At 44.7% G+C, this 27,989-nt stretch overlaps 1 protein-coding gene across 1 annotated transcript; it reads left to right on the forward strand.

The window, feature by feature from the left end:
- The first annotated feature begins 639 nt into the window (after window positions 1-639).
- ASB14 (ankyrin repeat and SOCS box containing 14) lies at window positions 640-27,972 on the forward strand. The gene is made up of 10 exons (XM_048858191.2): window positions 640-780; window positions 1,004-1,258; window positions 3,564-3,614; window positions 4,402-4,538; window positions 4,638-4,796; window positions 6,727-6,972; window positions 9,694-9,865; window positions 16,300-16,843; window positions 24,740-24,893; window positions 25,995-27,972. The coding sequence occupies exons 2-10, from the start codon at window positions 1,131-1,133 to the stop codon at window positions 26,171-26,173; spliced, it is 1,770 nt and encodes a 589-aa protein (XP_048714148.1). The 5' UTR covers window positions 640-780; window positions 1,004-1,130; the 3' UTR covers window positions 26,174-27,972.
- The last annotated feature ends 17 nt before the right edge of the window (window positions 27,973-27,989 follow it).

Below are 27,989 nucleotides of genomic sequence, written 5' to 3' on the forward strand. Positions count from 1 at the left end.
TACAGTATTAAAAGGCTGAATATAATTTTCTGTACATAGTTTAACCCTTTCCATTTGGCAAACATTGATTTCCACTAAGCCCATTCCACCACATCCTTATGTGGATCAAATTAATATGGTGCTCTGTGTTTACTCCGTTGTTTGTGCGCAGGCATTGTTGATTGCAGCTTTCATCTGGAATTAGTAGATCAAAAGTTTATGTCGGTCCTGTAGAACTATTGAGATTCACAAACATGTAGTGCTGTTCAGGACAGCTTTATTTTATTTTGCAAATTGGTCTTTTGGATGCCCACAATAACATGGATCAGAATTTCTGGCAGGTTTGAGGCACATACTTTGGTGTGGTTTTCACTGGAAGACTTAAAACATGAACTCTTACACAGAGCTGCAGTGCTTTTCTGACAGTTAATGATGGCTCCTTGGTTTAAATGCTCCTCGTTTGAAGCAAATCTTGAGCAAAAGCAGTGATCTACGAATTGTTTCCCCACTGCCAAGCATCACGTGAGAAGAGTTTGGGAAATTATAGCAAACACTTAGTGTACATCCTCTCCTCCTATAAAGGTACTCTAGAGTACCTATCATTATGTTGCCACTAAAGAGAAGAGGCAACATGACTGAAGTGGGAGGGGCCATTTATACCAATTATTAATTAGGGTTTTTTGTTCTTCTTTTAGTAGTGTTCTTATGGGTGCACCACTTCAGGTGCGCATGTGCCTGTCCACCTGAAGTTCTGCACCCTTAGGGGGGACACATCTTGAAGCAATCCAGTTCCTGCATCTGGTGAGTAACCTCTCCTTTTTTTGCTTTCTGGTAGGTGGTGCCATAACATTAGCTATTCTACATGTTTGCTCTCTAAGAGGGCGGAAAGAACTATGACAAACCAATGTACTGGAACATATTTCCTACCCTGAAGAGAACAGTTGACTGTCTTTGCAGTGTTTAAATCAAAGTACTGGCCGGGGGATTGTTTCTGATTTGTAACAATTCTTCATATTTCTTTCAGTACCTAAGTCCTCTGTGGCTTCTGCTGTTTCTGGAAATCCACAATTAACCAGAAGATTTAAAAAACTGCCTCCTATACAGAACTTTTTTTTCCTCGTTGCTTGTGATCCAAGTTATACAAATATAAAATGTCTGATTCTAAATATGTGAATGATGAAGACTTTGATGATGACATCCCCACCCAGAATGTTATTCAACAAAGCTTGCAGCATATCCATAGAAGTGAGACAGTTACAGATACTGCAGAGAGTGATAGGTAATACTTTGCAGTGGAATATATTCTGGCAGTGTAACTGGGAGCTATGTTACAAGCTATTACTATGTAATAGTCTATTTATGTTAGTATTTTTATATGTAACCCTGCACCATAATGCTTGCCATTGTAGACTGCTTGCTTAATGAAAAGGAGTACTTGTGGCACCTTAGAGACTAACCAATTTATTTGAGCATAAGCTTTTGTGAGCTACAGCCTACTTCATCGGATGCATTCAGTGGAAAATACAGTGAGGAGATTTATATACACACAGAACATGAAACAATGGGTGTTATCATACACACTGTAAGGAGAGTGATCACTTAAGGTGAGCTATTACCAGCAGGAGAGCGGGGGAGGGGGGGTGCCTTTTGTAGTGATAATCAAGGTGGGCCATTTCCAGCAGTTAACAAGAACATCTGAGGAACAGTGGGGGTTGGGGGGAAATAAACATGGGGAAATAGTTTTACTTTGTGTAATGACCTATCCACTCCCAGTCTCTATTCAAGCCTAAGTGAATTGTATCCAGTTTGCAAATTAATTCCAATTCAGCAGTTTCTCGTTGGAGTCTGTTTTTGAAGTCTTTTTGTTGTAATATTGCAACTTTTAGGTCTGTAATCGAGTGACCAGAGAGATTGAAGTGTTCTCCGACTGGTTTTTGAATGTTATAATTCTTGACATCTGATTTGTGTCCATTTATTCTTTTATGTGGAGACTGTCCAGTTTGACCAATGTACATGGCAGAGGGGCATTGCTGGCACTTGATGGCATATATCACATTGGTAGATGTGCAGGTGAACAAGCCTCTGATAGTGTGGCGCGATTAGGCCCTATGATGGTGTCCCCTGAATAGATATGTGGACACAGTTGGCAACGGGCTTTGTTGCAAGAATAGGTTCCTGGGTTAGTGGTTCTGTTGTGTGGTGTGTGGTTGCTGGTGAGTATTTGCTTCAGGTTGGGGGGCTGTCTGTAAGCAAGGACTGGCCTGTCTCCCAAGATCTGTGAGAGTGATGGGTCATCCTTCAGGATAGGTTGTAGATTCTTGACAATGCATTGGAGGGGTTTTAGTTGGGGGCTGAAGGTGATGGCTAGTGGCGACAGACTCCAACGAGAGACTGCTGAATTGGAATTAATTTGCAAACTGGATACAATTAACTTAGGCTTGAATAGAGACTGGAAGTGGCTGGGTCATTACACAAAGTAAAACTATTTCCCCATGTTTATTTCCCCCCACACCCCACCGTTCCTCAGACATTCTTGTTAACTGCTGGAAATGGCCCATCTTGATTATCGCTACAAAAGATTTTCTCCCCCCCACTCTCCTGCTGGTATTAGTTCATCTTAAGTGATTACTCTCCTTACAGTGTGTATGGTGACACCCATTTTTTCATGTTCTGTGTGCATAAAAATCTCCTCACTGTATTTTCCACTGAATGCATCCGATGAAGTGAGCTGTAGCTCACGAAAGCTTATGCTCAAATAAATTTGTTAGTCTCTAAGGTGCCACAAGTACTCCTTTTCTTTTTGCGAATACAGACTAACACGGCTGCTACTCTGAAACCTGCTTGCTTAATGTTACTGAGGTGCATGTATAAGCTGCCTCTCCTTTTATATGTACACATAATAGAGGTGAACTGTTTGAAATATTCCCAAGTGAAATTTGAGAGCACTTGAAACTTACTTGTTTGGGGGTTTCAGTGCACATTTACACCACATTCATCAAAAGGGTGACTAAAGTTCACAAATCTTATATTTTTGTTCTTGTACAAACCTGGAACTTCCAAATAACTCTTGGGAGGGAAAGAGGTGTGAATCCATGTAGACTGAAATTGAAGAATGTATTTATATTGTACTCTTTGAAAATTATTATATATGTGCTAAGAGTTATGGTTTATACTGGTACAGACTATAGCAAAGAAAAATACCCATGTTCTATGCAGCTATAACATGCAGTACAAACTATTTTTCTATATTAAACTGAGTTCTAATTATATGCTTATCCTTCATCGGTGGGATTTTTGTTACAAAGATTAGGAACTGTGATCAAGAGAATGTGAAATTCAGCTTCCTTTTCAAAGTGAATATGTTTCATTGAGTCACAATAGGTAACTAATGCAAATTGGGAAACAGCAAATAAAATAAATAAGTAAATGATGTGAATATCTACTATTTACAAAACAAGTCAAAATGATTCTGGTCTGTTATTAAACAGCAGATAGAGCATTTACTTACTTATTTTTACTTTAATAGCATGCATATTTTTCCCTTAACTGATATAAATTATAATTATTTTGTTCTGTTTGTGCAGATTCCATTTTGTTATGAGCAAAGAACATGGAAAGATAATCACAGCAATACGGGCAGTTAAGTACAAACACACAAATCATCAACACTCTATTCTAATTTGATGGGTGTAGGAAGTTTTGTTAAGGACTGAGTAGGTTGCATTCTTCCCCTCACTTTCTAAGAACTGAATACCCAGAATGATGTTTTGGGCGCTATGCTACTGGAGATTCCATCTTTCAGATGAGATGTAGAATTGAAGACCAGACCACTTATCATCAGTTAAAGATTCTGTGGCATTTTTAGCAAGAGTAGAGGTAGTAAAAGTAGCTTTTGTGTGTTACTCAAATTCTAGCTTAATTTTATTCTGCATACCTGAAAATTCATATATAGTTTCAGTTGGACAAGTGTTAACTTCATGTTGCAAACTCTTGTGTAGAGTTCCTTTGAGCTGTTCAGTAGCTGTCATGTTCTATTTCAGAGGCAGCTGAATTTCAAATGTTTATACTATTTATTTCTTATTTGTATGTTTATACTATTTATTCACTATTTGTATTATTGTAGCATAGGAGGCATATTAAGCATTGATTGCATATAATTCTGATATATGCAACTTCTGAAATGCTTTGGGAGGATTCCTCTAGAGAAAATGAGCCCAATAAATCACTATCATTAGCTCTACATTCATTTAACTCAACCTTAGATAGAAAATTGTTTTGAGAAGCAAAGTTGCCAGTTCTGGCTGTAGTAATGGAGTTGGTGATACTCAAAATATTCCTTGATGTAAGTGGAGTCTAGATTTCAATTGTCGTGAACTTTCTGTTTTATGCTAAATAGTGTGATATGATTCTGATTCTATATACTGCAGGCCAAGAAGCAGTCTTGCTGAAGTTGATGGGGCACTGTTTTGCTTTTAAGGAAGCTGATCAGCGAGGCTGGCTTCCTTTGCATGAAGCTGCAGCACAATTAAACAAGAACGTCCTAGAAATAACTCTGAAAGGTAAAGAGTATTCTGTGCTCCTCATTTGAAAGTTTTACTAAGTCAGTTTTGATGATTGTTCCATTGCCAATGTGTGCTGTTCTCCTGGGTATCTTTCAGCTTCAGACCCCATTGTGTGGGAGCAGACCAGTCTGAAAGGGGAAACTCCTCTCTTTGTAGCAGTAGACAAATGCTTCTTAGACAATGTCCACTTTCTCCTGCTCAGTGGCTGCAACCCTAATGTTAAGAATGAAGAAGGAGATTCTTCTTTAGTTATAGGTAAATCAAATAATTTTTATGGTGGGGGAAAATTTTATTCATGTCTTTCACTGCATGAAAAATTTGTTTTGTATCTTGCAGTCTTTTGTTGTTGACTGTAAAGTCTGTAAAACTTTCAGTTTCCAGAATTTTATATATTTCCATTGGCCAAGAGAAAGACAGAGGAATACTTTGTCATTTATTTTTCTTTCTAGTTGGTATCAATGCTTTAACTAAATCCCAATCCATTCTAAGGACTAACATCCACAAAAGACCAGAAATTCAGTTGAGGACCTGTCTATACTATTAAACAAGTTTCCTCAGACAGGTATGACTGTAGTGTATATGAGCCATAACTAAACAACATATTAGGAATGGTGAATCAGTTCAGATAAAATAAGAATTTGCACAATCTTTCCCTCAAAACGTGAACCATGCCTTTTTTTTCCCCCAAGTTTAAAGAAAGTTTAGTTAACTTTTTTTCAGAATCCCTCATTTGTGCTTGCTTTTGCACTTCTGGGGGCTGGCCAGGATTGGAAAATGAAGCGTTACTTATTGTGAGAGAGTCCATTTACCCCTTTGGAGGTCTGAAAGTATCTCATAACTTTGGAGATTAACCACCTCATTTCTTCTAGTGATGAACAATAGATACTTCCTCTCTTCCAGCATCAGGGCTATTTGGTGATGTCAAGTGATTTTCTGCATATCAGGGACTTGTTGGCTACTAGAGCTCAGCTATTTCAGTCTCCAATAGGTGGAGAGTCAATATCTTTGACAGCTAAGTAGAAAATTTAAAAAATGGAGTAGGCTACAAAGTCCTATGGGAATTTCTAGGTCCACACCAGCATATGAAATGTTGTGGACTCTTGCTCCTTTGTGCAATGAGCTGTCCCTTGCAGAATCGCAACAAAGCTAACTTCTGCAGGATTTCCAGTTGGGGATTGCCCAGGCTGCCAAGCTGTCACATGTAAAGCAGACCCTGCAACTGCTTCTTACCCCCCATAAAGGGGTTGAGAGTGAGAGATAAAATTTTAAAAAGGGAAAACATAAAGTTAAGAATTTCTTTCTCAAAGATCCCTCAAAAGCAAGGAGGTCCAGATGACCCTCCTCTTCCCAAGGCATTCTACATGGCAAGGGTTCAGCAGTCTAGGTGGGACAAGACAGGTCCTCCCCTCAAAAAGGGTTCATGTTGCCTTCTTCTGACTTGATCCTAGCTACCACGAACAAGCAATGACCCTGCTGAAGGGGTGCTGGAACAGTTTGTTTAGTGGTGGTCCCAAGAGCCATTGAACTAAACTGTAAATCCTGTATATCATAGAAACTACTTCAAGACAGGAGGTGCTGCCGCACTGCCAGCACCTATGCCCTGCTGTCTGAACCTTAGAAGGGTGCTATGAATTTCTTGTGTGTGCTCAGAAATTCACATTGTTGGAGTGGCTGTTTTCCTGCACAAGGGCCAAGGAACGAGAAAAGTGAAGAAAAAACATTGTGTAACATCCAAATCCAAGTGGATAAGCCATATAGACAGAGAAACTTGCTTTCAAAGCCAACTACACTAGAGAGACAGTTGCATCCTTGGCTGAGGTGGTGTACACCTCTCTAATGCAGCCACCTGGGTTACACGTTCTCCGCTGTATAACCTTTAGTATTTAGAGAATGTAACAGATCAGATACTGCATCATTTGGTAAAAGTGCTGCAAGCAACTGTGGGGCACTAACCTCCCTCCTCTGTATGACACTACTCTGCTTTTTAATGGTATAGAAGATCACAGAGATAGAGGGAAGTATTCCCTATCTATTAATTCTCTTTCTTAGATATCTCTGTGTATAAATAGAACAGCTGAAAGCAGAGTAGAGGCTCTTCTGGGCAATTGCACACAGAAACAATAGTGTATAGAATATTGTTAAATAATATTTTTAAAGAGCTGATGTTTCACCTATTATTTTACAGCAATTAAACATGATTTATATGAAATTGCCTCCCTGCTGATAAGGTTTGGAGCAAATGTAAACTTGCAGTGTGTCAATAAGAGGACAGCTTTACATGAAGCAGCCAGACTAGGCAGGAAAGATATGGTGAACCTTCTGCTTTGTTCTGGAGCTGATCCTGATCCCCGCAGTGCATATGGGCTCACTCCCCTAGCACTGGCTGCGCAGATTGGGCATACAGAAATTATGGAAATTTTACTGCGAAAAGGTGAGAGTTTATATACAATTTTTTTACAGTTCATTATGTTGGTTTAATAACTGGTGGTTGTCAGAAAGATCCTACAAAGTTCTTTTATTCTTTAGACTAGATAAGGGGTTGAAATTGCACAGCCATATGTGTTGGCAGAAAATTAATGATTTCAAAATGTGAGTAAATTAATCCCCCTCCCATTAAGGGCATGAATAATTGTCTGGGCGGTGGCAAAGTAGAATTGCTAGCTCCCCTGTCAGTACAATATTACCTTACCAAAATAAGGTTTTGAGTGGAAATGGAAGCCTTGTGACATTCTTACTACTAACATAGTGGACAGGTATTAATATATACAACCTAGTATATAAATTGATGGTTTTATGTGGAGTGTTTTAGAATGAATTACACTGGTCACTTTGTATGTTCAAGGGTATTCACGTTAGCACATAGGAATGACTTTCGGCACAGTATCCTGTTTTGGTTTGCTCACTACAGTACATCTTTAATCACCTGAAGAACTTAACTCTTACAAAATACAGGAGAAGCACAGCAGTTAAGAATTGTTGGTGTCATTACATAATCGACTAAATTTCAATATTCTTCTAAGACATCCATACTACATTATCTTTTCAAATCATTATTATTTCTACCCAGATCCCTTAAGTCTTTCAAAAGTTTTGTGGTTAGAATGCTATTAAACTAATCATTATATGACATGAACATATAACATTTGTTACTAAAGGGATACCTCCAACTAAAGGAGTTTTGTGACCAAGCAACATAAATGCATAAACACAACACAATGGAATTTTTTAAATATATTCCTTCCCAAAGAGAACTGAAGGCTAAATCTACCAGGCCTTTGTTTACAGTTACAGAGACCATGTTCATTATGAGTTTACAGTCTTCAGCTAACACTTCATCCTGTACTGTGGCCTAGACTGTATTAAACTGAAGATGGGGAAAAAGAAGATAATTGCATTTTCTTTTCTTCTTGATTGCCATTAACTTTGCCATGAAAAAAGTGTAAATGTCATCTTAATGGGCTGCTTCACTTTGAATGGTCCCTTGCAATATTTGTGCTAAACAATCTGTACCACGTGTATTTAGCTGTAGCACTCTGACTACATTTCCCAGACCTGAAGAAGAGTTCTGTGTAAGCTCAAAAGCTTGTCTCTCTCACCAGCAGAAATTGGTCCAATAAAAGATATTATCTCACCCACTCTGTCACTTTAAACATCAAGATTTTATTTTTAAGACAGTAACTTTTGTCTCTCCTTCATAATGTTGTTTCCACAGATCTACACTGTAAAAGCATGTCTCTGGCCTTGTCTACTTGAGAAAATGTTGTAATATTTAAACTGAACCACTATGATAGAGATTTAACCATTACTAGCTGGCCTATGACTTGTGTTTGCATACACCAATCACAAAGTTGTGGTCAGCATTGTGTCAGCTAATGAAAGCATTTCCAATCATGCTTAAATAAAATAGTATTTACTCATGTAGACAAGCCATCTCTGGAAGCGAGTGAGACACTTTGGGGTGGAGGATTTTATCCCCCTTTGTTCTGTAATACTGGAATGAAGGGGATGCATGCAGTCCCCCACAATCTAACTGCCTTGAAATGGGTTCCATCAGCATGTGACAGGGCACACACTATCACAGGGTGTATCTGCGGAGGCATGGGAGTTGTGGGGGGCAGAGGCCAGCAGAAGCTCTCTGTGAATGAGGGGGTGGAGGGGTAGGAGGGGGAACAAGGGGAGCTACTGAGACTCAGTGAGGAGGGTGGAGAGGTGAGGGGTCAGTTCCAAACTGTGAAGGGCATCTTTGCAGTTCTTCAGTGGCTGGTGCCCTGTGCACTGAACACCCTCTCTGTCCCTGCCCATGTGCTGGTGCCCTGTCTCCAAGTCCACCCTGGCACATGTGACCCTGTCCCTTCCCTGGGCCAGGTGCCTCTGCTGGGACCTGCAGTGGCTGGAAGGCAAGGAAAGAAGAGCTGTTCCTACCTGCTCCCCAGCAGCAGGCCTGATTTCCTGCACTGCAACAGCCACTCCAGCTCTTCCTCTGGATCTTGGTCTTGCCACTGCCCCCAACCCCCGTGCCAGCCCAGTCCCACTCTCACTTTTACAAGATACAGTGGAGGGTGGAAGCATACATAAGCCCCCCCCTCCCACAATATTTCCATTGTAGTGACAATTCCCCCTCCCCCAAGTTCCTCAACCCCTGGCAGAGGTACTATATTCAAATAATATATTTGGGAAGTGAGCCTTTTTCAGTTTATGGCCTCTATGTCTTTCTGTTGTAATGAAATGTATCTCACTCCCTGTCAGGTCTCTATTCTGTTGCTTTGTACATATTTAATTTACCCTTACATGTGTTTGTTCTCTGCTGAATTAATTGCACTGTATTTAGTCCAAAAAACAACTACTCATGTAACAGAATAACATTCAATGCAATCTTCTAATTATGGTGTTTCATTATTATGAAGATTTATATTACAATAATGCACAAAGAGCAGGGGCCTTACTGCGCTAGGCAATGTACAAACACATAGGAAGTTAAGGATGCTACCTCAAAGGATTTATCGTGAGAGAAAACACTGGCTATTGCTCTAACATTTATGTTTCATGAAGAGTAGAAGTCACAGTTCTAAAGCAATTGGGAAGTTAGAGATACTAGTTGTTACTGGATATTTACAGTAGCTGCTGTGAAAACCCTTGTTCCTTCTTCCCCTAGGTGCTGATGTCCTTTCGCAGGCAGCTGATTGTGCTTCCATATTATTTGAAGCTGTTGGAGGAGGAAATCCAGATTCACTGTCTCTTTTACTAGAGTATGGAGCTGATGCCAATGTGCCAAAACACACAGGTCACTTGCCTATCCATAGAGCTGCATACAGAGGACACTTTCTGTGAGTTGAAATGAAATAAATATTTGAAAAGTAAGAATGAATAATGATAAATATGCTGTTCTGCAAAATATGTACATTTAAAGTTTATACAAAACTTCATGAGTCTTCAGTGCCTGAATGTATCAGGCCAGTCCAGATAGGCTCTCCACTTGCTTCATTTGGGGAGAAACATTTAACCGCTTACATCTCCTCTTGCGTCCTTCATAAAAATTCTTATTCTTCTTTGAATACTGGTCCCTATGCGTAGTCACTGGGGGGTGAACATGTGCTCCATGCACCACGATGGGAAATGCTTCAGTATCAATGTCCATTTGGTCCGCACCTGTGCCACTTTGTGCTGTGAACTAAGGACATCAGGGGTGACACAGAAACAACCACCACTCCGGTTCCTTTTCTACTGCTCACGCTCTGGAGCAGAGCCCTCTTATGTCTACAGCCTTCTAGCTTCATCAATCCATTCTCTCTAAATATTGTAAATGGTTGTATTAAGTTTTACTTGTTAGTTCGTAGATTCTTAAGTTGTAGTTAGTTAGCAGAGATCAGGTTCCCACCCCCACCATTTTTATTCCCCCAGTATTCGGGGCACTTATGCCCAAGGTCCCAGGCTTCAAGCCTGGCCTTGTCTGGCCTCCTGTCTTCCCAGTTAGCAATCTGCAGGAGAGTTGCCTCTACTGCCTAGGGGAATCTTACATCCTGTCAAAGTGTGAGATCTGCTACTCTGTCCCTGCTCATGCGAGCGCTCCACCACCACTGTCCCGTCTCCAGACCCAGCCATCTATCAAGAACTCATTTTGAAAGGATGATTGAGAGATATCAACCAGTCTTTGCAAAACCACTCTCTCCTCCCTTTTGGTCACTGTCTAGCCCAGAGGTGGGCGAACTATGGCCTGTGGGCCACATCCAGCCCGGCCCAGGCCCTGAGCTCCTGGCCCGGCTCACCCCCAGCCTCTCGCCTTCTGTTCCCCCTCTCCTGCAGCCTCAGCTCACTTCATCGCCAACGCAATGCTCTGGGTGGCCAGGCAGCGCAGCTGCAGAGCCATGGCCTGACCCGGTGCTCTGTGCTGCGCGGTGGCGTGGCTGGCTTTAGCTGGGCGGCACGGCTGCCTGTCCTGGCGCTCTGGGCGGCACAGCTGTAGCTCCACCAGCCACTGAAGCTCCAGGCAGCACGGTAAGGGGGCAGCGGGGGTTGGATAGAGGGCAGGGGAGTTCGGGGTGGTGGTCAGAGGGCAGGGGTGTGGATAGGGGGTGGCGCAGTCAGAGGGCAGGGAACAGGGGGGTTGAATGGGGGCAGGCGTCCTGGGGGGGCAGTCAAGAAGGAGAGGGGGGTTGGATGGGGTGGCGGGGGGGCAGTCAGGGGACAGGGAGAAAGCGTGGTTGGATGGGGCAGGGGTCCCAGGGGGCAGTCAGGAATGAGAGGAGGGGTTGGGCAGGGATTCTAGGGGCAGTCAGGGACAGGGAACAGGGGTGGGGTTGGATGGGGCTGGAGTCCCCGGGGGAACCGTCAGGGGGCAAGAAGCAGGGGGCGGGGGGATTTGGATAGGGGGCGGGGGCCAGGCCATGCCTGGTTGTTTGGGGAGGCACAGCCTCCCCTAACCGGCCCTCCATACAATTTTGGAAACCTGATGTGGCCCTCAGGCCAAAAAGTTTGCCCGCTCCTGGTCTAGCCCATTTACTTCTGTTGTGGCAGCATCTAATTTCAGGGAAATTAGTCTTAGACATCTCAGTAGGCTATACCATTGAGTTCCTGACTACCTCTTCTCCAAAACCTTGCTTCCTGTCCCTCTTCAGGGACCTCTCTCATAATAGGCTTCTCCAGGAGGAAGTGGACTCCCTAATCCACCTAGGTACCTCCTCAGCACCAGGGTAAGGGCTTTTACTCGGGTATTTCCTAACCCCAAGAAAGAAGGGGAGTTGCAGACTCATTCTGGACATCAGGCAATTGAATGTCTTCATCTGTCACTCAAGATTCAGGGTGATTACCCTGGCTTCTATGATCCGCTCCCTGAATGAAAGCTACTGGTTTGTGGCTCTTGCTTTAAAGGGCTTTTATTTCCATATAGATATCTACGTGGTGCACAGGAGATCCCTGTGTCCCATGGTAGGCTCAAAGCACATCCAGTACAAGGTGCTGCCCTTTAGATTTTCAGCGACGCAAAGGATTTTTTACAAAGGTCATGATGGTAGTGGTAGCGTACTAAGGCTGGCAACACCACCGTATATTCACCTGTCTAAATGACAGGCTCCTCAAGGAATGGCCATATAAGGAGGTGCAAGAAGCAATTCTGCCCTGCTAGACCTATGCCACTCCTGAGAACTTCAAGTAAACGTACAAAAGTCCGCATAAACATCCACAATGACTAGAACAATTATTGGAGCAGTGCTAGACTTCCATGCAGCCAGAGCCTACTTCCCACAAGACAGATTCCTCATGATTAGAGACCTCAGTATCCAGCTTTGCCTCAGTCATCAGATGACAGTGCAATCATACTTGGTTTCCTAGGACTATGACGGCATCCGTCTATGTGACTCCCTTTGCTGGGTTTCACCTATGCAGTCTCCAGACTTGGCTACAAGGGTATATGTTCCAAACAAGGACTCCTTTGATAAAAGAATCAGACTTCCTCTCACTGTCTGAGCATCTCTCACCTACTGGGAAAAGAGGGACAATGTTTGTGTGGTGGTTCCCTTTACTCCCAGCCCACCCATAAGGATAATCATGATTAAGGCTACGATTTGGTCACAGAGGTCGCAGAAGTCATGGAATCCGTGACTTCCGCGACCTCCATGACTTCAGCCAGGGTCCTGCCGGGACCCCTGCCACCTGGAGTGGTGGGATCCCCCGCAGCTTCCCAGTCCCTATGGGCAGCGGGGGATCTCTGGCAGCTCCTCAGCTACTGCTGCCAGCGGGGGAATCCCCCGGAGCTCCCCAGTCCCCATGGGTGGCAGGGCATCCCCAGCAGCTCTCCAGTCCCCACAGGTGGATGGATCCCCCGCCTGAGGGGGAATCCCCCAGAGCTTCCCAGTCCCAGCTCCCAGCCACGGGGCAGCTCAACCTTCCCGTTTTGCCATGGACATTTTTAGTAAAACTCATGGACAGGTCATGGTTTCTGTCAATTTTTGTTAATTGCCTGTGACCTGTCCATGACTTTTACTAAAAATGTCCGTACAAAATCATAGGTTTAATCATGATAGATGCATCCCTATTAGGCTGGGGAGCAAACTTGAATGGATGTATAGCTCAGGGCTCTGGACTCCACAAGAGGCCACACATCACATTACCCTTCTCAAGCTTTGAGCATTCCACACAGTGTGCAAGCAGTTCCTGCACTTCAACCATTGCACTCATATCCAGCTCAGGTCAGACAACATGACCATGGTTTAATAAATAAACAAATGGGGGAAGCAAGGTCCACACCACTCTGCAACTCTGGAACTGGTTCACCCAGCATCAAACCTCCCTCTCTGCAGTGCACCTGCCGGGGTTTAGGAACTTCCTAGCAGACAGCCTAAGCAGGCAATGTCACAAAGATGTCAGTGATCCAATGGATTTTTAACCATTAATGATTCCCATCTTGTGACCTCTGTGCAGCTCATGAAACCAAAGTCTCTAGTTTATTGCTCTTAGGATGCTTAAGGGTCCTGTTCCAGAAGGGATGCCTTCCTAGTGCAATGGTCAGACCTGTTGATGTTCAAGCCTCATCTGAGGATGCTTCCTTCAGTCCAGCAATCCTGTGATCTGTGGCAAGAGTTCTTCCTTGCACCCACCTCCTCAACAAGTATTGCTTGGGAGTCTCCTACAGTGAATACCCATACGGACCAGCACTCATAGAAGAAAGGAGGGGAACTTACCTTGTAGTAACTGGAGTACTTGGAGATGTGTGGTCCCTATGGATATTCACGACTCACCCTCCTTCCCTTCTGCTTTGGATAACTCGTGGTAGACTAGGAACTGGAGAGGTGGTTGGACCCTACTGCCTCTTACGCCCTCAGCTTGCAGCATGAGCCCGTGCAGGCATGGACCAGTGGACACTGCTATTGAGGGACTTCTGGTCCTGGGTGCACCTACAGCAAATACTCACAGCTCAACTCCAGTTACTGTAAGGTAAATAACTTTCCCTTATTGTGCTCTAACTGGATGGTCAGGTGAGTTAGGCCAGAGCTGTTCCACATTCTCTCCTGATATACCTGCAGAGAGGAGGACCAGATTTAAAAACAATTGCACTTGGTGCTTTAAACACATTAAACTGTCACACATACCTGTGGAATAAGGATCACCTTCTGTAATAGAGCCGGACTCACCTGGCGGCGCCTCCTGCTGGTTGTCCTTGGGAATTAGCTCGTCAGCCTCTGGAGTGCCCTCTGCCATCTGGTGATCTGCCTTACCACCGGCCCCAGTCCCTCCCAGGACCCGGTGCCTCCTCCCACTGGGGTGCTGCCCCCTGGCAGTAAACCCCAACAATCCCTGAGGGTCTCCCCTCCCTGGGGAATCCCCACCCACTACCCCCACCTCGCCTCAGTCTTGGCTACTGCCAGTGATGAGCTGCCAAAATCTTAACAACGGGTTCCCTCCTCCCCCCACGAGGGGGTCGTTGCCCACCCCCGCCCCCTGGGACCTCTGCCCCATCCACCCCCCCACATTCCTTGACGCCCCGCCCAGGACCCTGGCCCCATCCGCCCCCCTCCCCATCCCCTGACTGCCCCCAGAACCGGGCAGGAGGGTCTCGTGGGCCTCCGTAGTGGGTGCCCACCCCACCCCTAAGAACCAAAGGCACCTGCCGGGGGGCAAGGTGGGGAGTCCCGGAGGTGCTTACTGGGGGAAGCTCCCAGGAAGCATCCGGCAGGTCCCTCTGGCTCCTACGGGCGGGGGAGCATAGCTGTGGGGGAGCAGGAGGAGCGGCCGCTCCCCCACTGATCACATCAAAAGTGGCACATTAGGTGCTGACTCCCTGGGTGCTCAGGGGCTGGAGCACCCACGGGGAAAATTTGGTGGGTGCAGAGCACCCACCGGCAGCTCCCCACCCTGCGCCCGGCCCTAGATCACCTCACCTCCTCTCCGCCTCCTCCGCTGAATGCGCTGCCCTGCTCTGCTTCTCCAACCCCCGTCCCCACTTCCCGCGAATCAACTGTTCGGCAGGAAGCCGGGGAGGGCTGAGAAGCAGGTGGCGGCTTCACACTCAGGTCGAGGGTGGCGGAGGTGAGCTGGGGTGGGGAGCGGTTCCCCTGCGCCCACCCCCCCAGTTACCTGTGCTGCGCGGGCAGCTGTCCTCGCGCCCCCCGCCCCAGCTTACCTCCGCATCCCTGGGCCTGCGCGGGAAGCTGCTGCCTGCTTCTCAGCCCACCCCAGCTTCCCGCACGAACAGCTGATTCGCGGGAAGCCTGAGGGGGACGGAGAAGCAGAGTGGGGCTGCGCGTTCAGGGGAGGAGGCGGAGCGGAGGTGAGCTGGGGCCAGGGGCGGGGCGAGGAGCTGCTGGTGAGTGCTCTGCACCCACCAAATTTTCCCCTTGGGTGCTCCAGGGATGGAGCACCCATGGAGTCAGCGCCTAAGCCGCCACTTTTGGCCAGTTAAATTTAGAAGCCCTTTTAGAACCGGTTGTCCCTCACGGAACAACCGGTTCTAAAAGGGCTTCTAAATTTAACAACTGGTTCTCGTGAACCGGCTCCAGCTCACCACTGGCTACTGCCAGTCATCGCTTAGCCCCGCTCCCTGGGGCAGACTGCAGCCTGACTGGGGCTTCGCCCAGCTGCGGCCATTTCCCCAATCAGCCTAACTTTTCTTGCCCTCAGCCCTGGCTCTCTCCCAGGGCTGGCTTTTAAGCCCCACAGGGCAGGAGCGGGTAACCACCCTGCTACACCTTCATTTTACAGATTGGGAAACAGAGGCACTGGAAGGGTTGGGTTGCTTACAGTCATACAACTATTCAGTGCCCAAGTCAGGAATAGAACTTGATGTCTTACGTCCCAGACCACAGCTTTTAGCTACTAGTAACGCTGCATTGTGGTCAACAAAAGAGGGGCTCTCCCACTTTCTGTAGGTTACCGAAGAGTGGTCTCTACAGACTTCTCCAAACTGATGGGATGGAGAAGTTCTTCTCTAAGGGGTCATGATGTCATTCCATTAGATCAAAAATGGGGAAATGGAATGTTCCTGAAAGACAAGAGGGAAAGACATAATATTTGATGCTTCGTCCTGTAATTTGGAAATCTGTAGGAGTCATAGCTGGTTATCATGTAATTGTCAGAGGTTAAGGCCAGTGCAGATGTGTAGTATGTCAGGATACTAGTTTGGTAGTAAATGAACAACACTGTAAGCAAAGCAGAACACAATTCTGTGACCCAGCTAAGATGCATGTAACAAAGACTGCAGCACTGAGAAACTCAAAGGTTTGTACCAGAGAATAGATAGATATATATTCCTTCTTTTTTCTTTCTCCAGAGCTTTAAAGCAATTAGCTTCAGTTACTGATTATGCTGCCATTAAGGAGAGTGGGATAAGTCCAGTTCACTCAGCAGCAGCAGGAGCACATCCTCAGTGCCTTGAGTTTCTCCTCAAATCTGGGTTTGATGCCAATTTCATGTTGCATGAGAGGGTTTGCAAAGGCTATGATGATCAGAGGAAATCAGCTTTATATTTTGCTGTCTCAAATGGGGATATTTGCTCAACTCAGCTGCTTCTGGATGCTGGAGCCCTGCCAAATCAAGATCCCATTAAGTGCCTCCAGCTAGCCTTGAGAATGGGCAACTATGAGCTAATCAATCTACTGCTTCGGCATGGGGCCAATGTAAATTACTTCTGCAGAGTGAATACGACGCATTTCCCCTCAGCTCTGCAGTATTCTCTAAAAGATGAAATCATGTTACGAATGTTGCTGAATTATGGGTATGATGTGTACCGCTGCTTTGATTGTTTTCATGGAGACAACATTCATTCCCCATATGCCTTTGAAGGATGGACTCCTTCTGTTATCAAAGACAACATGGTAAGTACTTCCCTAGGAATTTTATTTCACTGTTTTGCTGCCACTATTCTTCTAGAAATTAAATAAATTTACTTTTTATTGATGTGTTATAATGAAATATAGTTTGCTAATATAGCATGTTTGGGATTAAAGTACTATATAGACTTTATATATAAAGGAAGTAGTAGACAGAGTTCTGAAGACAAGTTGTGGTAGTATATTTGAATGTGAAGCCTTGTTTATGATAACAAATTATTACAATAAAATAGTTTTAAAGGATCAAAGTCCAGACAATGTGAATTATGTGAATGCCAGTCTGGCTACCTTAAAAACAGCTTTTATCCATGAACTCATAGTAAAGAGCAGACAAGAATATAGTTCACACCTGGTGATCCAATATGCAGATTAAAAACAAATATATGCAGAAAAGTCTATTTTAAACATGAATTGCAAAGAAAATATATTATTCTTTGAGTGATGGTCTCTGCGTATATTCCACTGGAGGTGTGCACACGCTCCAGGTGCCTGAGACCAGAGGATTCTAGCTTGCAGTGTTGTCTGTTCCTGCACCCTTCTTCTCCTCATGTCCCAAAATGAGGGCATCAGAGGTGGTGTGTATGGACTGCCTTTCCAGTTGCTTCCTGCAGCCTGTGGTCTGGGGCAGAACTCTCTTGCTAGCTGTAGCATTAGTTAGCACTCTTCTGCTTCTATTTGTAATTATCTCTAAATAGGTATTAGATAAATAGTTTTTATACTTAGTGTAGTTTTAGGGCTTGTCTACATGAGGACACTTCAAAAATTAATCTGAATGAACTAAAGGTATGAATTAAAAGTGGGTTAATTAAACTGCACTAACCGCCTGTGTGGAGATTCGCATTCAGAATTAAAGTGGCCTTATTTCATTTTAGCTTTGTTTTTTTTTTTTTTTACAATGAACATTTAGTTTGTGGGAAACTGAGGTGTGACTCTACCCCATACTAGCCTGCTGCAGGCTAACTGTCCATGTAGACTCTGCTGATGCTCATTAACAGTTTGTTAGCTTGCTTTGATCTAGTCCATTTCATAGAGGCCTAGATCAAAGTGAACTGATGGACTGTTAATGCACATCAGCAAGGTCCACATGAACAGCTAGGCCTTCTCTACACGGCTACTTTACAACGCTGAAACTTTCTTGGTCCGGGATGTGAAAAAACACACCCCTGAGCGATGCAAGTTTCAGTGCTGTAAAGTGGCAGAGTAGAAAGTGCACCAGTGCTGGGAGAGAGCTCTTGGAGGGCAGGGGGAGGTTAACAGCACTGGAGCCACGACTACATGCTTTAATGTTGGTAGTGAAGACATACTCTTAGTCTGCAGCAAACTAGTGCAGGGTGGATTCAGACCCCCGTTTGTCATTAACAAATTGTTCATGTAAACAAGTCCCAAATTCATTTTGGAAGTGAATTAACCTAAAACGAATTAAGGCCACTAGAATTCTCAATGGGAGTGTCTATATAGGGGTTTAATGCAATTTAGTCCACTTGTAATTCACACCTTTAGTTAATTCAGATGATCTTTCCTGAATGTCTCTGTGTAGACAAGCCCTTACCAGTTCAGGGCTTAGGGGGTCCTCTCCCTATTCAAACCACTTCTTCCTCCATAGTATGCCCAGGATCCCAAGATTCAAAAAGTGTGCATCTTGCTCTCAGGCCTTTCCAGTCAGTGATGACCACCTCAAGTGTCTCTACTTCCTCAGGGAAGCCCACATCCCTTTGAAGTACAGCGTTTGCTGATCCTTTCATAGCCAAACCTATCAAGCTCTTGAGTATATTCTTTGAAGATTCGTAATGGATCATGCTATGAGGCCCCAGTCTGATCCTGGCCTATCAGACCCCCCTGTACATTGGGCAGAGGAACCAAGAAGTGCCCTCTAAGTATGGTGGTCTCTGGCTTTGGGACTGATAGTAAATTAAAGGACTCTTCCAAAGAGGGACATGAAGAGAGTAGTAAACACTTGCTGAGAAATAAGAAGGCCTCTGACACCCTCCAAGTTGGGTGAGATTCTGTGCCTCAGTATGGAAGTCTGAGGAGCTCACAAGCACAGTATCATTCCCCGGGCTCTGAAGGGAAAAAAACACCCCAAAACAGATGCTAACTGTAGGAGCAGGACCATCCCTGGTACTGACTAGGGAAAAACAACAGTGGACACCTTGTAGACTGATGCTACTGATGCACCGTGAAAAGGAGATGCCAGAACCAAAGACTGCAATGAGACTGATACCACTGGTGCCATGGAAAGAAAGAAGCTCTGTCCACTCTCTTGCTTCAGGGGATAGATAGCAATGTCCACAGGGGCAGTGTATCTACATGGACCCAGAATCCCTGATTCTATTGGAACCGATCCTGACAAGGGAGGTCCCTACACCATTGGTCCAGGACATGCTTGAAACAGAGACCCACTCAACAGGACGATCTGCAAACTGGGACATAATAAGGCCCATAGAACCAGCTCCTCTCCAGCACAGTGGGAAATAATTTTATTCAAAATCATTCCCAAGAGGAGAGGAGGCTTGAGACCCATTCTGGATCTCAAACAGTTGAACATTTTAATCTCTCCCATGAGGTTCAGGATATTTATGCTGCCTCCATAGTTCCCGCACTGAACAAAGGCAATTGGCTTGATTTAATTCACACATCTTGATTTAAAAGATGCTTATTTCCACATAGACGTTGCCTTGTGCACAGGAGATTCCTGAGATTCACCATGGGCGCGGACTGCTACCAATACAGTGTGCTCTTGGCCTCACAACAGTGCCAGGGGTATTCACAAAGAGGCTATTGGTAGTGGCAGCCTGCCTCTGCCGCCAGGACTCATCAGTGTTCCCCTTCCTCAATGAATGGTTACTCTCATCAAATGGTACAGATGGCAACCATATCTCTACTCAGTCTCCTACAGTAATTGGGACTTCAAGTAAAAATAGAAACATCCATTTTAATTCCCACTTCGCAGGCTATAGACTTTATTGGGGTGACCCTGGACTTTATCAGTGCCAGAGCATACCTACCTCATGGTTACAGTCAGTTCATGAAGCCTGCCGCTATTTCCTACCCTTCATTCAGACCTTGCATATCCAAATCACACCTGACAACAGAGTACTACCTCAACAAGGGGGAGCAAGGTCCACTGCTCTTTGCACAGAAACAGTCAATCTGTAGAACAGGTGTATCTGCCACCATATCACCATCTCAGCAGTGCATCTCCCAGAGGTATATAGCATGTTAGCAGACAGTCCCAGCAGACATTTCTCTAGGGATCATGAATGGGAGCTACATGAGTTGGTAGCCCAGAACGTATTTCAGCAGTGGGGTTTCTTAACCTCTTTGCATCTGAGAAAAACAGGAAATGTCTGACCTACTGCTCCAGAGGGGACACATTTCTAGTTCAATGTTTGGGCCCACTGACATACGCCTTCCCATCCATTCCCTTCTTACCTTGAGTTCTGAGGAATATCAAGCAAGAGGGAGCATTGGTAATATGCTTTCTCCCAAGTGGCCAAGACAATTCTGGCTTGCCAGCATTCTCCAGATGTCAGCATGTCCATCTGTATCCCACTCTTCCTGGACCTCTTGACCCAGGACAGAGACAAGCTCAAACATCCCAAGCCAACATCCCTCCACCTAACAGCCTGACATTTGAATGGATGACAAACCTAGAAAAGGCATGTTTGGAGGCAGTACAGTCCATCCTTAGGATTCCACAGGGAAGTGCTGCATAGCAAAGTGGGAAATATTTTCAATCTGGTGCCAACGCCACCTGATAACCCCAGAGAATTATCAGATGATAATCCCTGCCATTTTGGACTACCTTCTCTCCTTGAAAACTTCACTCCCTGCAGGTGCATTTAGCAGCTGTCAGCTCACCTTTCCCCCATCCTGTTACAGTATGCGTTCTAAAAGATCGTCAGAACCTGTCTTCCAAGAATGAAACTACCTCGATATGGTAGTCCTAAATGTAGCCCTATCAGCATTAAAAAAGGCTCTGTTTGAACATTCACCTTCATGCTCCTTAGTCCACCTATCAATGCAGATTGCCTTTCTGGTTGTCATCTCCTCAGAGGGTAAACGGGGGGTGGGGGGCCCTTATTGCTGATCTGCCTTATGCAATCTGCCAGAGGGACAAAGTTTCCCTGAGATTATGCCCAAAATTCACCCCCAAAGTAATCTCGGAATTCCATCTAAAGCAGCTTGCTCACTTGTTCGTTTTCATCCCCTAGGCAAATGCCACCAGGGAAAACTTGATTCTCTGGACGTCCATCAAGCTTTGGCATTCTACCTGCAAAGGACTAAATCCTTTAGGAGATCACCTAGGCCAGTGGTTTTCAAACTTTTTTCCTGGGGACCCAGTTGAAGAAATTGTTGATGTCCACAACCCAATGGAGCTGGGGCAGAGGGGGTGATGGCTGCGGGGTGGAGCTGGGAATTAGGGGTTTAGGGTGTGGGAGGGGGCTCTGGGTAGGGGGTTGGGGTGTGAGAGGGGGTCAGGGCTCTGGGCTGGGGATAAGGGGTTTGGGGTGCAGGAGGGGCTCTGGGTTTGTGGGGATCTCTGGGCTGGGGCACAGGAGGGGGTCTGGGCTGGGGCCAGGGATGAGGCATTTGGGGTGAAGGAGGGGCTCTGGGTTTGGGGGGGTCTCAGGACTGGGGCAGGGGCTTGGGGTGCAGACTTACCTCCGGTGGCTCCCGGTCAGCAGCGCAGCCGGGGTGCAGAGGCAGGGGTGCAGAGGCAGGGTTCCCGCCTGTCCTGGCACCGCGGACCACGCTGCGCCCCGGATGCGGCCAGCAGCAGGTCCAGCTCCTAGGTGGAGGTGTGTAAGCAGCTCCGTGCGGCTCTTGCCCGCAGACATCATCCCCCCCCCCCCCCATTGGTTCCTGGGCAATGGGAGTGTAGAGCCAGTTCTCAGGGGCAGGGGGAGGCAGCACACGGAGCCCTGTGGCCCCCCTGCCTAGAAGCTGTACCCACTGCTGGCTGCTTCTGGGGCGCAGTGTGGTGTCGGAACAGGTAGGCACTAGCTGCCTTAGCTGGGCAGCACTGCTGACGGCACTCTTAACGTCCTGGTCAGGGGTGCTGACCAGAGCTGCTAGGGTCCCTGGGTGCTAAGCAAGGCCACCCAGTGCCTTACATGCCACAACCCAGTATTGCAGTGGTTCCCAAACTAAGGATGCTGCTTGTTCAGGGAAAGCCCACGGTGGGCCAGGCCGGTTTGTTTGACTGCCACATCCGCAGGTTCAGCCAATTGCAGCTCCCAGTGGCTGTGGTTTGTTGTTCTCGGCCAATGGGGGCTGCGGGAAGCGGCGCAGGCTGAGGGACATGCTGGCCGCCACCTCCCACAGCCTCCATTGCCCTGGAGCGGTGAACTGCGGCCAGTAGGAGCCGCGATCGACTGAACCTGCGGACACGACAGGTAAACAAACCGGCTCGGCCCACCAGGGGCTTTCCCTGAACAAGGGGTGCCCCTAGTTTGGGAACCACTGCAGTATTGGGTCATGACCTGAACATTGAAAAACACTGACCTAGGCTGTGTATATCCTTTATGGAATGTATGAGAGGGGAAGCAATCTCTTCTCAGACTTTCCAAATAGATTTTGGGCTACATACTGTTTTGTTACAAGTTAATTGCAATTCCTCCCTCACAAGGTGTGATGGCTCTCTCGACTAGTGCCCAGTCTGTATTGGTAACCTTACTTTGAGAAGTCCAGCTCCTGGAATTCTGTGAGACTCTGTTCACAAATGGGACTCTGTTCACTCCTTCAGGAGATCATTAAGCCATGATGCAAACTGCTACAGCTGATGGATCCTTCAACAGGGCAGTCCTCCAATTGGTGGTAAGCAAGGGTCCTTGCATCCTCCTCCTCAATGAATACTGTTTTTGAGTCACCCATAGTGGAATACACATAGGGACTATGTATACGCATAGGGACTGTGTACACTTTGGAATAGACATAGGAACCATCACTTGGAGAAAAAAGAAACATTATTTACCCACAGTTCTTTGAGTTCTTCAAGATGTGTAGTCTTTATGTGTTGTGACAGGGTCAGGCCAGATGGCTACAAGAGAGTGATCAAAAGGTAGATACATTAGTTCCAGGTTAAGCAGGTCCCATATCCCAGGGACTATTCCAGAACACTCAGGAACTTTCTAGATCTAATTAAGGCAAGCAGGCTAATTAGGACACCTGTAGCCAATTGGGAAGCTGCTAGAATTAATTAAAGCTAATCAGGACACCTGGTTTTAAAAGGCTCTCACTCCAGTTAGTGAGGTGTGCATAAAGAGCTGGGAGCGAGAGGATGTGCTGCTGGAGGACTGAGGAGTACAAGCATTAACAGACATCAGGAGGAAGGTCCTGTGGTGAGGACAAAGAAGGTGTTGGGAGGAGGCCAAGGGGAAGTAGCCCAGGGAATTGTAGCTTTCGCACAGCTGTTCCAGGAGGCACTCTAGACCGCTGCAGTCCACAGGGCCCTTGGCTGGAACCCGGGGTAGAGGGCGGGCCTGGGTTCCTCCCAGCTCCTGACTCAACACGGGAGCTTCTACCAGAGGTGAAGGTCTCTGAGCTGGTCCCTGACCCACATGGTGGATCAGCAGAAACTGCGGGGATTGTTCTTACTCTTTTTTTCCCCATGCTGGTCAGTGATGAGGTTATCTGAGTGAACAGCAGATTTGAGCCATGAAAGTGGCCAAACTGAGGGCTGCTGTGAACCTCTGAGGCAAGCAAAATCTGCCAATAAGCGCAGGACCCACCAAGGTAGAGGAGGAACTTCGTCACAGTGTATTCCACTACCTGGCCTCCTTCCCCTCTGCTGTAGATCCTTATGTTAGGGCCACTCATAGTCAAAAGGCAACTGGAGAGGCAATCGGTCCGCACCACTCCAAATGCCCTCATTTCAAAGCACAAAGAGGAGAGGGACACAGGAATGGAGCAACAGGCACTTCTGGCAAGAATCTTTTGGTTTCAGGCACGCGGTGCGCACGCACACCCAGGGTGGAATACAGTTAAGGACCATACAGCTAGAAGAATTCCAGTTACTGTACACGTTTTCTCTCTGCCCTTTACTACTTATTTCTAGTTGTTTTACATTAGAAGTATTAGGGCTTTCTTTGCTGGAAGACTTCAGCGAAAACCATGATCTCACTTGCCATGGAATGCCACAAAGCTGTAGCCCCTGCTCCTGCGTCCAAACATGGTACGATTTAGGTGGGAGGAAGACCTGCAGCAGAGGCAACTGCTGTATCTGACATTACAATTCAGGCCTTGCAACGATCATGCCAAAGGCGGCCTCTAACAAACAGAACAAACCGTGAACTGGCAGTTTTTGCTATTCAAATACTGGTTAAAAATACACACACTTGATGCAATCTTTATGAATTGTAAAGGACTAAAACAAAAACATTTTTTCTAGCTTCACAGCTCCTCTTTACATTTTTCAGTATAATACAAATGTAACATCTCACACCTACAAGTGTGGGGGCACAGTTACCACATGTGCAGTTGTTCTAAACCCTTTTCCTTATTCTGTTGTAACAAACGCATGCACTGACATGCACATTTTAAACCCGCTGGTTGAACCTTCACTTCCATGTAACTTTCACGCTGGCTTTAAACTAGTTGAGACTGAAAACTCATGCTCAAATAAATTGGTTAGTCTCTAAGGTGCCACAAGTACTCCTTTTCTTTTTGTAAAAACTTAAACTGACTAGCCATCAGTTTTTCACATTCTGTTTGAAGCTTATTATACCCAAGCCAACCTCTGAGTGATTCAGCACTCACTCACTCCTGGCTTTTCTTTGGGAATTTGTTTATGTCCTGCAGAGGAATTTGAAAAGGGGAAATGAGTCACAGAAATGTTGAATGCTATACTCTTAAATATGCTGTTTTTTTCTCTCTCAGTTCTGTGAAGTGATAACTCTATCGTGGCTGAAGCACATAGCTGGGAAAGTAGTGCGAGTGATGCTAGATTATGTTGATCATGTTAGCATCTGCTGTAAGCTGAAAGCAGTTCTGGAGGAACAGACACTATGGCCAGAAATCAATTCCATTTTGAGTAAGTGTCCAGTGTTTAGAGTTTTGAAACATCCAAAATGCTAGATGACACTACTTTTTGGCTTGTTTATTTTCTATATTATTTTGGCATCATTGGACCAGATCCTCAAAGGTATTTAGGTGTCTAACTTTTATTGATTCAATGGGAGGTAGGCACTGACTTACCTTGGAGAATCTGAGCCAGTGTTGTCTTGTCCTGCCTATCCTTATAACAAAAATCAATTAAACTTCAGCCTGAAGTAAAATTTCTAAATACAGTCGGCCTTAGAGGAGTTTGTGATAAAAATATTACTAAGTCACATCAGTAAGAATGTGTATCATTTTGGGTGGTTTGGGAGTTCCCTAATTACAAAGCAGCAGTAGAATATACCTACTGTAACTTAAATGCATGCACAGGGAGTCCACAGAAACATATACTTATACTTTATGTTGCTCAGGACTAAAAGTTTTTTCCTATACTATCGCTGTTGCAATAAATTCAGGTCTTTATATAAAGTAATTCAGTAAACTGGCTGTTTCTTTCAGATTAGATTATTTTACTCTAGTCACATAGAGCTGTTAGCGTGTCTGGCCTGGTCATTTTTTTCCCCTAGTAGCTGCAAGTGCAGTTAAAAAAAATAAATGGGCAAGGATGACTACTGTGTAATAGGGAAAAGTTAACACATACTAACCACTCCTTGTAGTCTTTTTATTGCTCTCCCACCTCCATGCCTTACTGAGGCAATAGACAACTCTTTTATGCTTTAGGCCTAAATTACCCTCTGCCAAACTTTTTCTTCAATTAATTTATGTTTCAAGCTTAGATTCACAAAAACTAGGCTAATGCCTCAGTTGATTACACTTGCAAAATGTTACTGCTTGGTGATCACTTACAAAAGGCCAGATCCTGATACCCCCATGCATGTTGGGTAGAAGCTTACTTCAAGGGAGCACCTGTGATTTCAGTGTGTGTTCAGAATTAATATACTATGCAACAAGTGTTACGGTATCAAAATCTGACTAAAGTTTCTCAAATGTTGCTTGGGGCTATCATGCAAAATTGAGTATGTTGTTTCTTGTTGTTTGATTGGTAAAAGACATTCTCTCTTTTTTCTTTTAATAGCAAATCCACGTTCTTTGAAACATCTTTGTCGTCTGAAGATTCGGAAATGCATGGGTCATTTGCATCTGCGTTGTCCTGTCTTCATGACATTCCTTCCACTGCCCAATCGGTTGAAAGAATATATACTGTACAAAGAATATGATCTTTACGGACAAGGAAACTTGCTAGGAACCCACTAACCCAACTGCATAGAATCATAGTCCTATATTTTTGAGAGAGGATGCAAGTGGACAAAGACTATATTGTGTGCAATTCTTTTTCTCTACTGGGATTTTAGCTTCTAAAAACCAACAAGTCACTTTGGTGAAAATTTTTCTGGATAAAAATAAAAAAGTATAGTACAGAATAAGTATTAGTATTAGAAAGTATTAGTAGCCCTCTTAGCAGAAAAAGCATCCAGAACTTAACAGAAGCAATTACAGGTAATGGCAATATAATTTTAAAGTTATCTAGCATCAACGCTTAGGTCAACATTTTCAAACAACATATAGAATGGGAAGTGTCCTTCAAGACAGGTGGGTCAGGTTGTAACTAGGAGTTCAAATTCTTCTCCCAACTTCTTTGGGCTGCAACTCTTGTTATACTTCTACATTCTGCTTCTGGTTGGAGCAAAGTACTGTCCTAACAACCTACATGGTGGTATTTCAATTTCTGACTAGAACCAGCGAGAGGCAGAGGCTTTCTTCTCCCCTCACTCCCAAGCAAGAAGAGCTGGACGGAAGATGAAGTTGTTTGACAAGGTTTTGACTTTTCAAGGTTTGTTATTTCATCCAATTAGCCAATCCCCAGTTTTAAACAGTGAAATGGGGTTAATGGCCATGGAATTCTTTTTATGAACAGAACATCAGTCAGTAGTGAAACATTAGTGGGTTTTTTTATTAGATGTCTGCTTTCCTGCTAGATAGGGTAGTTCCACATCTCATTCTTGGTATTTAAATGTCTTGTTACCATAGTAATTAAGTGCTGGTCTTCATATAATATGATCTAGAGCAATCTTATTTTTTCTTCTGAAAAGTTATTTATAAGGATGTCCACAGATGTTTGGAGTATATTTTGGCCCAGCTCCCTCAATTTCCCACCTATTGCCATATTTGGGGGACAAGTTTAAAGAGTATTGGTTGAATTTACTTTGTATCACGTGTGGCATTTGAGTACCATCCAATGCAATGTTAATGCAGAACTTGGAAATGTAAAATGTGAATTATGATTAGGCCCTGTGGGTGATAAAATGGAGACCCTTTCCCTGGTGGGACTTGAACATTTCAAAAGGGCACATTATTGGATACTGTTGTCTTGTAAGGTAATGCCACTATGCACTGAATAATGCTTTGTATATACTTACGTATTAGTACTCTAATACAGTACAGTACATAGCTAAACATTTACAAACCCTTAAATTTCTCCAAGCTAGGAACAGTTTCAGGTGTACAAAATACTGCAGAAGAAACAGATATATAAAAATGAGCAGTTCAATAAACATGACAGGCATTAATAGTATTTATTTTTTCATAATCAAGTTTATGTTCAGGTAAGTACAGATTTTTATTTATACATGCATCTGTATCACTTAAGTTACATAATTCAAAAGTCTATTTCCCCCTCAAAAATCTATAAACTTTATAAAATACAGATTGGACTAGTATGTTATGACTCATTACTTCTTACAGGGTGCCTACTCAAGTACTGAACAAAACTAATAAGCAGGTAGGAAATATGCATTAGTATCTGTATTAATGGGTCTGAACCAATCAGGTTGTGCTGGTATAACTTCTGTACCCATCAATTCTGTTCATTAACATAACCACAGTTCTTTAGAAAGTACTATGCATGCATGTGACAAAACAAACAAGATGTGAATTAAAAAACACCAGCTAATGTAACAAGGATGTTTTCTTTGACTGTTCAGACTTTGATAGTTGCAAAAATAAATCCGCATAATTCCCCTCCATTTTGATTAAATAAAGTTTCATTGAATATAGCTGGGTAACATTCCTG

The sequence above is a fragment of the Caretta caretta genome, chromosome 7, assembly GCF_965140235.1.
Source record: "Caretta caretta isolate rCarCar2 chromosome 7, rCarCar1.hap1, whole genome shotgun sequence".
Classification (NCBI taxonomy): domain Eukaryota; kingdom Metazoa; phylum Chordata; order Testudines; family Cheloniidae; genus Caretta; species Caretta caretta.

Coding starts and splice junctions, on each gene's coding strand:
- ASB14 (XM_048858191.2), top strand. CDS start 1,131: ATGTCTGATTCTAAATATGTGAATGATGAAGACTTTGATGATGACATC. Junction 1,259..3,563: donor GATACTGCAGAGAGTGATAG/GTAATACTTTGC, acceptor CTGTTTGTGCAG/ATTCCATTTTGTTATGAGCA. Junction 4,539..4,637: donor CCTAGAAATAACTCTGAAAG/GTAAAGAGTATT, acceptor GGTATCTTTCAG/CTTCAGACCCCATTGTGTGG.